At 46.5% G+C, this 16,822-nt stretch overlaps 1 protein-coding gene across 1 annotated transcript in view; it reads right to left on the reverse strand.

The window, feature by feature from the left end:
• Nucleotides 1-10,483: 10,483 nt before the first annotated feature.
• The window catches only part of LOC138637758 (uncharacterized), a 43,941-nt gene continuing 37,602 nt past the window's right edge, over nucleotides 10,484-16,822 (reverse strand). The window contains exon 3 of the mRNA XM_069726676.1: nucleotides 10,484-10,708. Within this exon, the coding sequence (XP_069582777.1) occupies nucleotides 10,484-10,708 (225 nt within the window). The remainder of the gene's footprint in view (nucleotides 10,709-16,822) is intronic.

Genomic DNA, 16,822 nt, shown 5'->3' on the forward strand with positions numbered 1-16,822 from the left:
TTGGCTTGTCAAACTTTGGTCCTACGATGAGTATTTGGTTAGTTTTTGATGTTACAGAATTTCGACACTATTTCTGCACCAAATACAGGTGCTTCTCACAAAATTAGAATATTATCAAAAAGTTAATTTATTTCAGTTCTTCAATACAAAAAATAAATCTCATATTATATAGAGTCTCTTCACACAGGTATTAACTCCCTCTGCTTGCTGTCTCCTGTTTTGCAATCAAATGGTGCAACTTCCTACCTCTGATAGCTGTCCCATCTGCTGCAAGAGACTCTAATGGTATTAACTCCCTCCTCTGCTTGCTGTCTGTCATCTGCTGCCATCTAGAAACATAATTTAATGTGTTTGCTAATTTATTGTTATAATTCATTTGTTGCATTGCACTTAAAACTTACTGTCCACTTACTATCCTTGACTGGGATCAGTGTAGATCTTATCTGGTGGAAGGTGTGAAAGTAGATTTTACCAGGCTGAGTGTCTTTGATCATCTTTTAAAAAAAAAAAAAAAAAGCCCCTGGTGTGCAAGCCAGCTGCCAAATTATCCTTAACCAGTTCCCACAATCCATCTCTTCTGGGCTATAAATTTAGAACCTTCCTTAGGGGTGCACGCAAGTGGGGGTGCACGCTAGCGTCCCAGAAGCAAAGCATCACAGAAGATAAGCGTCGTGATACCGCAGTTATTTCATGGCAGTTAGTCAGGGCAGGAGTCAGGTAACCCACACTCTGCACTCCCATCTATCCATGTGCTTTATTCCTATCCTCGTATGTTCCCTTGTAATCCACTTTCACCGCCCAATTCCCCCTCCATCACGACTCATATACATCAGCTCCTCTCTCCTTCCCTCTCCCATGTATAGCTCTCATGCACTTCTCACCTTCCTGAAAAACCTCAGTCCATCTTACCCAAACAGACTGCATAAAAAAAACTTCATACAATCCCAAAAGCTACTTGCTTTTTATCTTCCTACTCCTGCTGATATCAGGAGACATCTCTCCAAACCCCGGTCCACCATCCACCAACCTCAACCCCTACCCTACCTCACATCGAAACCTTAATAATCTTACTAATATTAATTGCACTCCTTCATCTCCTCCTTCTTTTAATTGTGCCCTTTGGAATCCACGGTCTGTATGTAACAAGCTTCCTTTCCTACACAATTACTTTCTGAAAAACTCTCTGAATCTGCTGGCCCTCACGGAAACCTGGATTCAGGATTCTGACACTGTCTCTCCTGCTGCCATAACCCATGGTGGCTTACAATTCTCCCATTCCCCGAGACCAACAAACAGACCTGGTGGTGGAGTTGGCATACGCCTGTCCCCACAATGCACTTCCTCAGTTCCATCACTCTCATTCCCTTCTTTTGAGGTCCACACAATCAGGCTCTTTCGTCCCCTCTCCCTCAGAGTAGCGGTCATATACCGGCCCCCAGGCTCACCCACCCGCTTCCTGGACCATTTCTCTGCCTGGCTGCTGCACTTCATGTCCTCAGAACTACCAACCCTTATCCTGGGAGACTTCAACATCCCCATTAACAGGCCCACTTCCACATATGCATCCCAGCTTCTGTCACTAACCACTTCTCTCGGCCTCTCACAGCTCTCAACCTCTGAAACACACAAAGACGGTAACACCCTGGACCTGGTTTTTGCCCGGCTCTGCTCAACCTCCTACCTAGATAACTCACCGCTTCCACTCTCTGACCACAACATTCTCTCCTTCACACTCACATATCCTCGCTCACCCCAGCACCCTCCTACACACCATTCAGTCAGAAATCTACAAGCCATTAACCCTCTTACACTTTCAGACTCCCTACGCTCATCATTGTCCCCAATCTCTTCCTTTTCCTGTCCTGATCTGGCTGTACATCACTTCAATGACACTCTTAGAAGCACCCTGGACCAAGTAGCTCCCCTCACCCTCAGAACCTCCAAACACAGAGTGAAACAGCCCTGGCTCACATCGCAAACCCGATTTCTCCAGCGATGCTCTAGGTGTGCTGAACGCTTATGGAGGAAAACACGCACACCAGAAGACTTCATACACTTCAAATTTATGTTAAGGACCTATAACTATGCCCTTCACTTCGCTAAACAGACCTACTTTACCACTCTGATCTCCTCACTATCCAACAACCCCAAGAAACTTTTTGACACCTTTCACTCCCTCCTCAGGCCAAAAGCACAAGCCCCTATCACAGATATTTGTGCTGGTGACCTGGCCTCCCACTTTATAGAGAAAATAGACAATATCCGTCAGGAAATCCGCTCCCAACAACTAAGTTCAGTGACTCCCATCCCTCCCCTCATTGCCCCTGGCTCACTCTCCACATTCGATCCCATCACAGAAGAAGAAGTCTCCAAGCTCCTCTCCTCTTCTCGTCCGACTACATGCACTACCGACCCCATTCCCTCACATCTCCTCTAGTCTCTCTCTCCAGTTGTCACAAGTCACCTAACTACAATCTCTAATCTCTCCCTCTCCTCTGGCCTTTTCCCCTCCTCCTTCAAACACTCTATCATTACTCCATTACTAAAGAAACCCACCCTCGACCCATCCTGCACAAACAACTACAGATCGGTCTCCAATCTCCCCTTCATCTCTAAACTCTTGGAGCGCCTGATATACTCCCGCCTTACCCGTTACCTCTCCACTCACTCCCTCCTAGACCCTTCACAGTCCGGTTTCCGCCCCCTACATTCGACAGAAACTGCACTCATCAAAGTGACCAATGACCTTCTGACAGCAAAACGTAATGGTGACTAGGGTTGAGCGAAACGGATCGTTCATTTTCAAAAGTTGCCGACTTTTGGCAAAGTCGGGTTTCATGAAACCCGACCCGATCCCTGTGTGGGGTCGGCCATGCGGTACGCGACTTTCGCGCCAAAGTCGCGTTTCGTATGACGCGCTTGGCGCCATTTTTTTCAGCCAATGAAGGGGCGTGGGCAGAGTGATGACATAGGTCTTAGGGGCGTGGACGCCTATCGCCATGTTGTCGCTTGTGCGCTGTAGCGATTTGCACTGTGTAACACCAGCTTTTCAGTTCAGGGACGGACGGAGGGGAGAGAGAGAGAGAGAGAGAGAGAGAGAGAGAGAGAAAAAAAAAATTTCCCATTGGCTTTGCATTGGGTTTCGTGTTTCGGTCGATCCTCGACTTTTCGCCATAATCGGCCGATTTCACTCGACTCGACTTTTGAGATAGTCGGGTTTCGCGAAACCCGGCTCGACCCTAAAAAAGTCAAGGTCGCTCAACCCTAATGGTGACCACTCTCTGCTCATTCTTCTCGATCTCTCTGCAGCTTTCGACACTGTTGACCACCCTCTCCTTCTCTCTAGGCTCCAGTCACTAGGCATTAAGGACACTGCTCTCTCCTGGTTCTCCTCCTACCTTTCTGACCGCTCCTTCAGTGTTTTGTTCTCTGGCTCCACTTCATCTCCTCTTCCTCTCACTGTTGGGGTACCTCAGGGCTCAGTCCTTGGCCACCTTCTGTTCTCTCGCTACACGGCCCCAATTGGACAGACAAGCAGCAGATTTGGCTTTCAGTACCATCTTTATGCCGACGACACACAACTATATACGTCATCCCCTGACCTTACCCCCGCTGTACTACAGAACGCCACTGACTGTCTGTCCGCAGTCTCCAACATCATGTCCGCTCTCTATCTGAAACTCAACCTCTCCAAAACTGAACTTCTTCTGCTCCCACCATCTACTAACCTCCCTAAATCTGACATTTCCCTCTCCGTGGGTGGCACCATAATAACACCCCGGCAGCAGGCGCGCTGTCTGGGTGTTATGTTTGACTCCGATCTCTCCTTCACCTCCCATATACAATCTCTTGCCCGCTCGTGCCGCTTACACCTAAAGAACATCTCCAGAATCCGCCCTTTTCTCACCATGGAGACAGCTAAAACCCTCACTGTCACCCTGATCCACTCCCGCCTGGACTACTGTAACGCTCTATTAATTGGCCTCCCCCTCACTCGACTTTCCCCTCTCCAGTCCATCCTTAATGCAGCAGCCAGGGTCGTCCATCTGGCTAATCGTTACTCGGACGCGTCCGCTCTTCGCCAGTCGTTACACTGGCTACCCATTCATTACAGGATACAATTCAAAGTACTTGTTCTCACCCACAAAGCTCTCCACAGTGCGGCACCCCCTTACATCTCCTCCCTCATTTCTGTCTATCAGCCTAACAGACCACTGCGCTCTGCAAATGACTTTCGATTAACCTCTGCACTAATCCGTACCTCCCACTCCAAGACTTCTCCCGTGCTGCGCCAATCCTCTGGAATGCTCTACCCCAAGATATTAGGACCATCCATAATTTGCATAGTTTTAGGCGCTCGCTCAAAACACATTTGTTCAGAGCGGCCTATCACGTTCACTAATCAAAGTTATGTTATGTTTGTGTGTGTGTAGCCCATTCACTATCCCCATCTATTCCCCAACCCCTGAAGATGGCTGGACCATGATTGTAAATACATCATTGTAAATACACACCTGTACTTTGCATCTCCCCCACCTCATTGTAGATTGTAAGCTCTCACGAGCAGGGTCGTCTTATTTTGCTTTAATTATTGTACTGTTAACGTTGTTACTTATGACTTTTGTGTTTGAAACTGTTAAACTGTAAAGCGCTGCGGAATATGTTGGCGCTATATAAATAAAGATTATTATTATTATTAGAGTCATTACATCAGCACTTAGTACATCTGGAGTTGTTCCGCTTTTCGAGTGTCTGGAAAATACCGAGGAACCATCTGGCCTGGCTCATGTGGTCAAATAGAGCAATTGATTATAAACTAGCTGAGTATATATTAGCTGTGGATATATGAGTATATATGATTATAGAGGAGTATACATGCAAGTGAGATCTACATGATATATATTTCCATCACACAGCCAATGAAAACCCAAAAGTCATTATCTCAGTAAATTACTATAATTATCAAGAAACACCTTCAAAGGCTTCCTAAGCATTTATAAAGGTCCCATAGTCTGTTTCAGTAGGCTACACAATCATGGGGATGACAGCTGACTTGACAAATGTCCAGAAGGCAGTCATGGACATACTCCATAAGGAGGGTAAGCCACAAAAGCTCATTGCTAAAGAAGCTAGCTGTTCACAGAGTGCTGTATCCAAGCATATTAATGGAAAGTTCAGTGCAAGGAAAAAGTGTGGTAGAAAAAAGTGCACAAGCAACCAGGACAACTGCGGCCTTGAAAGGATTGTTGGGAAAAGGCCATAAAAATTTTTAGGGAAGATTCACAAGGAGCAGACTGCTGCTGGAGTCATTGCTTCAAAAGCCATCAGACATAGACGTATCAAGGACATGGACTAAAAATGTCACATTCCTTGTGTCAAGACACTTATGACCAATAGACAACCCCAGAGGCGGCTTACCTGGGCCAAGGAGAAAAAGAACTGGACTGTTGCTCATTGGTCCAAGGTTTTGTTTTCAGATGAATGTAAATTTTGAATTTCATTTGGAAATCCAGGTCCCAGAGTCTGGAGAAAGAGTGGAAGCTGCAATACAATCCAAGCTGCTTTAGGTCCAGTGTGATTCTTGCACAATCAGTGATGGTTTGGGGAGCCATGTCATCTCCCGTTGTAGGTCCACTGTGTTTTATCAAGACTAAAGTCAGCACAGCCATCAACCAGGAAATTTTAGAGCAATTCATGCTTCACTCTGCCGACAAGCTTTTTGAACATGGAAATTTCATTCTCCAGCAGGACTTGGCACCTGTCCACACTGCCAAAAGTACCAATACCTCGCTTAAAAACAACAGTATCACTGTGCTTGGTTGGCCCTCAAACTCGCCTGACCTTAACCTCATATAGAATCTATGGGGTATTGTCAAGAGGAAGATGAGAGACACCAGGCTCAACAATGAAGATGAGCTGAAAGCTGCTATCAAAGCAACCTAGGCTTCCATAACACTTCAGCAGTGCCACAGGCTGATCGTCTCCATGCCACACCGCCTTGATGCAGTAAGGCCAGGTTCACACTAGCATTTCTGTGCGCAGCGTATGATCCGCATAGATCCACATGCGTCATGCGTATATATCTTTAACATGGTGTGCACAGGGATAAGTGTTTGCATGCGGATGAGTACGCATGCGTCATTTCACGGTGTGCAGCAAACGCAACATGTTACATTGTTTGAGCCGTCAAATATTGCGCAATCATGCGCATGCAGATGATTGTGGATGAGTGCATCAAAAAACACATTACTGTCTATGGGAATGCATTGGTATGCAAGGATATGCATATGCATGCCTTCGGTACGCATGCGTACTTCAGAGTGAACATGTCCAGGAACTGGTTTCAGCCACTCCTAAAACAAAGGGGTATAAAAGGGGGTGAGGACACAGCAATTTCATTACTCTCAAGACTCTGGATGCAAGCACAGGACTTTGCATGTAAGTATAGAAGCTTTGAAAATATCTGTTTGTCTTTGCTGTCTGGACTCTGTACTAATTTTTTTCTGTACCTGTAGACTGTTTGCTGGTGCTGCCTTCCTGGTGCTGCTGTCCTGGTGCTGCCTTTCCGGTTCTGCCGTCCTGGTGTTTCCATCCTGGTGCTGCCTTCCTGGTGCTGCTGTCCTGTTGCTGCCTGACTGCTGTGCTGTTGCACTACTACCTGGAATGTGAGTATTGGTGTCCATTATTCTATTTTTTTTTTTTTTTTTTTGGGGGGGGGGGGGCTACATTGTGTTTGGCTCTTAACAAGTTAAATTTTTGTCATCTGTTCTTTTCTCTAGTGTTTCACTTGACTGCTGCCTGCTATTCCAACATGTCCTCCACTGAAGCTTCCAAAAGTGGACATGACACTGATTATGTAATCAAATTTGATTTACTGATTGGTATGTATTGACTGGCTATACATGTGGTAAATCATGCATTTTTTTTACAGCTACCTTCCAGTGCTGAAGAGCAGGAGCAGTCAAGTAGAAATTGTTCTTCCCAGGGTCGTCGGCCTCAAGTTACTGAGGAGGAAAGACGGGGTGTAAGTAGCCTTTATCAAAGTTGTAATTGAATTTGTTTTCAGTTTTACTTAGAAATTATTTTTTTGTATATTATCTATAGGTTCCACAGTGTGAGGAAGGACAATGTGACATAGATAACAACCTACTTATTCAAGCTGCGCAAGGGCGAGCTGCGTTGTGGGACCCTGTTGTGAATTCTGCTTTTGGGCTCCCTCCGGTGGTTGTAGGTGGTAATGCAGTTGTCTCTGGGCTGCAGTCCTGGACAGGTGTATCTGCTGATTGCAGTTCTGACTGGGGTATTTAGGTTTGCAGGACTCATTAGTCCTTGCCAGTTGTCAATGTTTCTTGGGAAGTGTTGGATCCCTGTCTGGCTTCTCCTGCTTAGCTGCCAATTCAGCAAAGATAAGTGTCTGTTTCTTTTTCTATGGCACACAAGCTGTGTGCTTGTTTTTTGATTGTATTCCTGCTCTGACTTTAGTAGTCTCTGGAGTTGCAGATATACGTTCCACGTCTTTAGTTAGATGGAGGAATTTTTGTGTAATCTGCTGTGGATATTTTTGGAAGAGTTTTAATACTGACCGCACAGAACTCTGTCCTATCCTTTCCTATTTTAGCTAGAGTGGCCTCTTGTGCTAAATCCTGTTTTCTGACTGTGTGTGTCTTTCCTTTCCTACTCACAGCCAATATTTGTGGGGGGCTGCCTATCCTTTGGGGTTCTGCTCTGAGGCAAGGTAGTATTCCTATTTCCATCTTTAGGGGTATTTAGTCCTCCGGCTGTGATGAGGTGTCTAGGGCTTGTTAGGTACACCCCACGGCTACTTCTAGTTGCAGTGTTAAGATCAGGATTTGCGGTCAGTATAGTTACCAGCTACTCCAGTGAAAGTTTTCATGCTGCTCCAAGGTCACCGGATCATAACAGGACCCCCATGATCGGAATCATTCTGACTCAGCCTTGATCCAGCAACTCTGGTAAGAAGTGTCAACATTGCTGCTGGCTGATTGGGAGCACGCCATGCCACATACCAGAAAGGATTTTCGTAAGTATTGCAATGTTTTCTGACACGACAGTGAACCTGTTAATGTAGGTGCATTGTTTTGCAATTAATTTTTTCCTTTTCTTCCCCCTTCACAGTGAAGAGAATAAAAGTCCATTGGCATTCGATGAAGGACCGCTTCAATAAGGGCATGAGAGAGGAGATACAAGTTTGTACTGGTGCTGCTCGAAAAATCTGAAAATATAAGTACCATAATCAGCTTAATTTTCTGAAGCCTGCAGTTGCTCAGCGAACATGAGTATCTTTTGTGTTGTCTTACTATTATTTAAACTTTTTATTTTGTTTACTAATGTTTTTCATTTATTTTTCACACATAACCTGGAGCAGCACTACAACAACCTGGATCGGCCTCTGTTGGAGCGGCCCCTCATCGACCAGCCCACGAACAGGCACAATCCCAATCATCCACCAGCAATGGAGCAACCAGTCAGGCTTCACAAGCTGGGGAACAGGAAGCCGGTCCATCTGGTTTTCCCCTCTCCCAGTCCTATGCCACTACTTTACTTAGGTCGGCTCACTAGTGGCAGAGGGCCTGGGAGAGGTCAGTCATGCCCAAGTTTATTCACTTAAGCTCAGTCTTCCAGGCTGGGATGAAGACGGTTGTAGAAAGACTGGATAGTGGGTTCACTCAGGTGGGCACACTTTTACAGGAAGTCTACAGACAACTTGACCTTTTGGAAGCCAACCTTAATAGACTGGTGCAACATTATCTTTCTGCTATAGAATGGGGCGTGACAGAAAACCTTAGTCCTGATCTCCAGCTTTATGTGATGAAGGCCTGTCGGGCTGCTTACACCGAGGCCATGCAGAGGTCCCAGTATCAGCAGCAGGCACAAACTTCATTCCCTACAAGGCAACAAGCTCCAGCACTGCATCAGTGGCAGAATCCACCAGCACCTTTCCCAACATCACAAGGACTTGGATACCAGACTAGTCACCATGTGACCTATCTACCACCACCACAACTACTGCTGGACATTAGGACTGTTCCAACAGTACCCAGCTACACCATGCATTTGAGTGCAGCAGCCCAGACTTACTCTTCCACCACACAGTTGAGTGCAGCAACCCAGCCTTCTCCTTCCACCATGCAACTGAGTGCAGCAGCCCAGCCATCCTCTTCAACAACGCAGCCGAGTGCAGCAGCCCAGTTTTCCACTCCCACCATGCTGCACCAGGAAACAAATGGCAGAGGAAACAGAAAAACAAAGGCCAAGAAGCGAAAAGGAAAGAGACATTACCCACCCCCTGTACCATCATCTCCAAATGTGTCTTTATTTTCAAGTTTGTCCACACATTCCCTTAATTCTTTCCCTTGTAATGTGTCAATCGCTTAGAACTTGTTTTCCACTCCTAATGTGTCCTCTTCCCCCAACTTGTCTGACCCAATCCTCCAATCAACTGCCACTTCCCCTGTAACAACTTCCCCAACCACTCCTAGCCTACCTTCACAACCCGACACCCCCCCGAGTCCACAATGTATCTCCCTCCCGCAGACCCCAAAAGTAAATCACATTATTTTCCTTTTTATTTACTTATTTGTTTGTTAAATTTCCAATTGTTTTTTATTTTTGTTAGTAAAAATTCTTTTGTTTCACAATACCTGTCTCCCTGTGTTTTCTTTATCTCTTTATTTAAACATGTGTGTATTGTTAAGTGAAGTATTAACGGGTGTTACAGTGAAGGTGTTTATTGTTAAAGTTACAGTCAAGGTGTTAGTATCACAGTCAGAAAACAGTACAGATATATAACATTACAGGTAAATTTGACTTACAGCTTAAACCATTTCATCTTGCCATGCCACACGTCCAATATCAGAAACAAAGTAGGCAGCCAATTTATCCCTCATTTGGGCAACTTCCACTGTAGTCCTCAGAGGTGAGCTTGGTAATCTTGCAACATGGTATTAACAGGTTCAAGTTCGAAGTGTGGTCCCTCTTTTGACAGAATATAATTATCCAGAACAACACACGCTTTCACAAACTCATCAATTGTCTCAATTTTAAGATTAATAGCTGTACCCAAAATGCGCCATTTAGTTGCCAGCATACCAAAGGCACACTCCACAATTCTTTGTGCCCTTGTCAGTCTGTAGATGAAAATCCTTTTTGTGTGAATCAAATCCCAACTTGAGTATGGTTTTATGAGGTTGGCACGCTCTGATCTGAGTGCCGGGTACAGTGCCGGGTATTGATGTGCGAGACTCATCCGAGTTTCTCGCATGTGAGTATGAGCCCTTACAGTCATCTGCAGATTATATGCACTTTGAGGCTATGTGCACACAGTGCATTTTTGATGCATTTTTTCAGCGTTTTTTCCCAGGAAGATATGAGCCAAAAACACCATGGAAATCTTGTGCAAGCTAATTCAATGACAATCTTGAAGTGTTGTGCACATGATCAGTAAATTTTCATCTGCAGCATGTCAATCCTTTGTGCATTTCTGCAGCATTTCCCACACATTGACTTCAATTGAGTCAGTCAAATCCACAGCAAAAACAAATAACAAATAGTCTCTAAGCCACAAAGAAATGTGAATAGCGGCACCAGTGTTAAAACATATAATCCTTTGTACAGAAGAGTTGAGCCGGATTATAGAGCCTTTATCAGCATAAATGTCTAATTTTGCTTGGAGGCCATTATTTTCATTCTGGAAAACACGGATAAAAGTGCTGATTATGTTACCTTTGTCATTGAGGCATTAGATTTTGTATTGTCACATAACGCTTTCACCTTCATGGATAAATGGTTCCTCCTAATGATCGAAACCGCAATGGGAACACCTGTAGCTTGCGTTTTTGCTAATTTATTTCTGTCAGTGTTTGAAGACAAATACACTGGTCAAAAATAAAGGTAACACTAAAATTCCACATCCTAGATATCACTGAATTAAATATTCCAGTTGTAAATCTTTATTCATTACATAGTGGAATGTGTTGAGAACAATAAAACCTAAAAATTATCAACGTAAATCACAACTAATATCCCACGGAGGTCTGGAGTTGGAATGATGCTCAAAATCAAAGTGGAAAATGAAGTTACAGGCTGATCCAACTTCAGTAGAAATGCCTCAAGACAAGGAAATGATAGTCAGTAGAGTTGAGCAACTTTTACTTTTTTAGGATCGAGTCGGGTTTCGCAAAACCCGAATTTGTCAAAAGTCAGGTCGGGTGTAATCGGCCGATTATTTCGAAAAGCCGGTGGCCGACCGAAACACGAAACCCAATGCAAGTCAATGGGGAATCAAAGTCGGCAGTGAGTGGAGGACAGGAAAACACCTACAGTGCCCATTTTAATGCCAAAAATATCAATTCTTATTTCTTAAGCTTGTCAATCTTAATTTACTTTATAATAATAGTTAGGCATTGAAAACAGGGGGTCATTTGGCTAAAGTTGTGAGAGGGTAGGGCTGGCTCAAGATTTTCGTGGGCCCAGGAAACGCGGAATGCGTCACGGCGGTGGAGCAGGAAGAGGTAAGTATTTCAACTTTGCAAGTGCTGTGATCCTGAGCAAGCAGGGAGGGCCCACTCGTTGGCACTTGGCACTGGCACAAGGCCCCTCATAGTACAGCAGTGTGTTTGATGGCGGGTGGCGCCTCCCACTGCCAGAGACACTTTTGCGTACTATGAGGGGCCCTGTGCCAGTGAAGTCGCCAATGAGTATGCCCCCCCACCTGATGAAGGAACCTGCACTTTCATCTGCACCTTCCTCTTTGCCCCGTGTAAGGTGGTATAGTATGCGGGAAGGGGAACCTGACTTTCAGCAGGGTCAGATTCTGGCTGTGTAGAGTGAAAGGGGAATGTAGTGGTCTGGGTCAATGTACCAGCAGACTCATCTAGCAGTGGCTGGGCAATGGGCAGGATAAGGAGGAAACACAGATATAGGCCCAAAATAAAAAAGTAGGCTAAAAGCTGTCCAAAATTGGTAACAGGACTAAACAAGCGGCATTGCTTTGTTCAGTGGAGGACAATTGTAACGAGTGGCACAGACACAGTTAGTAGGCCCAAAATAAAAAAAAGTAGGCTAAATGCAGTTCAAAATTGGTAACAGGACTAAACAGGCGGCATTGCTTTGTTAAGTGGAGGACAATTGGGTCTCCTCTTCCCACAGGTATGCAGTAACTTTTCCCCAGCTCTCCCTGGCTTCTGAATGTCTCTATATATTGCATTGATTTTCCATGGTATGCAGTAACTTTTCCTCAGCTCTCCCTGGCTTCTGAATGTCTCTATATATTGCATTGATTTTCCATGGTATGCAGTAACTTTTCCCCAGCTCTCCCTAGCTTCTGAATGTCTCTATATATTGCATTGATTTTCCATGGTATGCAGTAACTTTTCCCCAGCTCTCCCTGGCTTCTGAATGTCTCTAAATATTGCACTGACTTTTCTATGCTTCCCCTGGATCTGAGTGTCTTGGTGCAGCACATATAATCCTTTTAATATGCTTTCTTACCTATCAGCTTGTTTCCACGACCTGTTTTCATGTCTCTCATTGTGTGATCCTGGCATCTCTTTGAGTGGTCAGTCTTACCCCTCCCTCACTTTATGACCTTTGCTTAACTCTCTACATCTGGTCTCCCATACCCAGCCACCCCCTCATTCACACCTGATTGCCCTTAACTGGGGATATATTCACATGCAGGAGTCTGCTATAGACTCAGTCTGCTGCAAATCATCTTTTAACTTCCATCTTTTAAATTACATCTTTTTAATTATGATTCTGAATTAGACTGAATTGGACTGGAATTGACTGGAAGGTAACAGACTACCAACCACTACAATGTTTCGGTTTCTTTTCTCTTTCACACCCATACTACTTTCCTTCTTACAATCTCCTGCAATCCCTCCACCTAGTAAGGAACTAGTCATTTCTTCCTCCATACTCCCCAGCCATCTCACCTTCTCCTCAGAACTGTTCCTCCACATACAATCCTTTTTCTCCAGACACACACGGCCACATCATGTCCTATCCTGCTCCCACCTTCTAATATTCTGCCTGCTACTCCTCATCGCTGGTGACATATCCCCAAATCCCGGCCCCCCTCATCACATCCCCACACTCATTTCTAACCCCCTGCCACGATCCTCCCCACGTTTTCCCAACCACGACAACCTCATACCCATTCATCCAGCCCCCACTCCCCCGCTCCCCCTACCTGGAGCACTATGGAACGCACGCTCCATCTGCAACAAACTGACATTTATCCATGACCTCTTCATCACCAACAAACTCTCCTTCCTCGGCCTCATTGAAACCTGGCTCACCCCCTCTGACTCTGCCTCTCCAGCTGCGCTCTCCTATGGCGGATTCCACCTCTCTCACACCCCTCGCCCCAGCAACAAACGTGGTGGAGGAGTTGGATTGCTCCTGCCCGACACCTGCTCCTTCACTCCAATCCCATTACCACCCTCCACTAATCTTCCCTCATTTGAGGTGCACTCTGTCCGCATCTACTCCCCCTCCAACCTCCAGCTGGCTGTCATCTACCGCCCCCCAGAACTAGCCATCTCCACCTTTCTCGACCACTTCACCACCTGGCTACTTCATTTCCTCTCTGTTGACATCCCCACTATCATCATCGGTGATTTCAATATCCCCATTGACACTTCCACCTCAGCTGCCTCTAAACTTCTATCACTGACTGCCTCCTTTGGCCTCACTCAATGGTCCTCTGAGGCCACTCACAAAGATGGCCACACGCTGGACCTCATCTTCACCCGCCTCTGCTCTCTTACTAATCTCATTAACACACCCCTCCCCCTGTCTGACCACAACCTACTGACATTCTCTTCCCTCTCCTCTCCTAATGTGCAACCCCCACTCCACAAACTCCCTCGCAGAAATCTCAAACATCTCAACTTACAATCACTCTCGGAGTCCCTTCTCCCTCTCACAGACATAGCCACCCTTCATGACACAGATGCTGCTGCCACTTTTTATAACAGCACAATAACAGCAACACTCGATTCGGCCACCACGCTCATGCATAGTAAAACTCGTACAATTAACAGGCAGCCCTGGCTGACCACCCTGACCAAAGAATTAAGACGGGCTTCCAGGATTGCTGAGCGGAGATGGAAGCAATCCCGCTCTGCCGACCACTTCACTACATACAAGCAGTCCCTCGCCAGCTTCAAGTCTGCACTCACTGCCGCAAAACAAACTTACTTCTCATCTCTCATATCCTCCCTGTCTCACAACCCTAAACAGCTTTTCAACACTTTCAATTCTCTACTCCGTCCCCCAGCACCTCCTCCCTCCCCCCTCATTTCTGCTGAAGACTTTGCCTCTTTCTTTAAACAGAAGATCGATACGATCAGAGAAAGCTTTGGCCCACAGCGCCCACTGCCCCTCTTAGCTGCTCAACCCTGCTCCTCCAAAACCAGCTTCTCCACCATGACAGAAGATCAGCTCTCCACCCTCCTGTCAAGATCCCACCTCACCACCTGCACGCTTGACCCGCTCCCATCCCACCTCATCCCTAACCTTTCCATGGTCTTCATACCAACCTTAACACACCTCTTCAACCTCTCACTCACAACAGGTGTCTTCCCCTCATCCTTCAAGCATGCCAAGATCACACCCATCCTCAAAAAGCCCTCCCTCGACCCATCCTCTGTGTCTAGCTATCGCCCGATATCTCTTCTCCCTTATGCCTCCAAATTGCTGGAGCAACACGTCCATCTTGAACTGTCCCCCCACCTCTCCTCCTGCTCCCTCTTTGATCGGTTACAATCAGGCTTCCGTTCCCATCACTCAACTGAAACTGCCCTAACTAAAGTCACCAATGACCTACTAACTGCTAGGAGCAAGCAACACTACTCTGTCCTCCTTCTCCTGGACCTGTCTTCTGCCTTTGACACTGTGGACCACTCCATTTTGCTACAAATTCTCTCATCTCTTGGCATCACAGACTTGGCCCTTTCCTGGATCTCGTCATATCTGACAGACCGAACATTCAGTGTCTCCCTCCCCCACACCACCTCCTCACTTCGCCCCTTGTCAGTCGGTGTTCCTCAAGGCTCTGTTCTAGGACCCCTACTCTTCTCCATCTACACTTTTGGCTTGGGACAGCTCATTGAGTCCCATGGTATGCAGTACCATCTCTACGCTGATGACACGCATATCTACCTATTCGGACCTGACCTCACCTCCAATATCCCGCACTGTCTGTCTGCTATTTCAGACTTCTTTTCTGCTCGCTTTCTACAACTGAACATGGACAAAACAGAATTCATCATCTTTCCCCCATCTCACTCTACCCCTCCACCAGACCTATCCATCAATGTCAATGGCTGCTCTCTTTCCCCAGTCCCACACGCCCGGTGCCTCGGGGTGATACTCGACTCTGCCCTCTCTTTCAAGCCACATATCCAAGCCCTTGCCTCCTCCTGCCGTCTCAAACTCAAAAATATTTCCCGGATCCATGCTTTCCTTGACCGCGACACCGCAAAAACGCTAGTGCATGCCCTTATCATCTCCCGCCTCGACTACTGCAACCTCCTACTCTCTGGACTCCCCTCTAGCACTCTGGCACCGCTCCAATCCATCCTACACTCTGCTGCCCGACTAATCTACCTGTCTCCCCGCTATTCCCCAGCCTCTCCCCTATGTCAAGCCCTTCACTGGCTTCCTATCACCCAGAGACTCCAGTTCAAAACCCTCACAATGACATACAAAGCCATCCACAACCTTTCTCCTCCATACATCTGTGCCATGGTCTCCCGGTACCTACCTACACGCAACCTCCGATCCTCTCAAGACCTCCTTCTCTACTCCCCTCTCATCTCTTCTTCCTACAACCGCATCCAAGACTTCTCCCGTGCTTGCCCCATACTCTGGAACTCTCTACCCCAACATATCAGACTCTCGCCTACCATAGAAACCTTCAAAAAGAACCTGAAGACTCATCTCTTCCGACAAGCCTACAGCCTGCAGTGATCCTGAAGTCACTGAACCGCCGCGCAACCTGCCCTACCCTCTCCTAGTGTTTCATCACCCATCCCCTACAGACTGTGAGCCCTCGCGGGCAGGGTCCTCCCTCCTTATGTACCCGTGTGCCTGTTATCTGCTCATGTTTAATGTATTTGTCTATATTTGCCTCGTATTCACATGTAAAGCGCCATGGAATAAATGGCGCTATAAAAATGTATAATAATAATAATAATAATTGTAATGAGTGGCGCAGACACAGGTAGTAGGCCCAAAATACAAAAGTAGGCTAAAAGCTGTTCAAAATTGGTGTGAGAATCAGACTGCACTCAGATGTCATCCGAGTGCAGTCCTATTGGAATACCTAGGGTGGACCCGCAGATCCACGACAACGAACCTCCCAAGGGTGAGCTGACCAGGTAGACCACCCCCTATACAGCATTAAGGGCAGACCCAAGGGAGACTATTGCCGCAGAAGCTGGAACCCGGAGACAGGTAGTAGGAAGTACAAGATAGAGAAGCTAGGCGCAGGACGGACAGAGTGAGACAAGATGAAGTACAGTTAGGGAAGAGCTGGGAACCGGTGAGACCAAAGGAGAACTGCGAAGGGGAAGACACAAAGGAAGCGGGACAGGACAGAGACTCCAGACTACATAGTACGGAGAGGACACTGGGAGGACTGGACTGGACGAGGAGACAAGGAACCCTGGGAAGGCAGAGAATCTGAACTACCTGGACAGAGCGGAGACTCAGAACAGGCAGTGCAAAGACAATGGTAGAGCTGAGTCACAGAAGCACAAATGACAGACAGGCAAGGAGCAAAGGAAGGAAT

The sequence above is a fragment of the Ranitomeya imitator genome, chromosome 5 (assembly GCF_032444005.1).
Source record: "Ranitomeya imitator isolate aRanImi1 chromosome 5, aRanImi1.pri, whole genome shotgun sequence".
Classification (NCBI taxonomy): domain Eukaryota; kingdom Metazoa; phylum Chordata; class Amphibia; order Anura; family Dendrobatidae; genus Ranitomeya; species Ranitomeya imitator.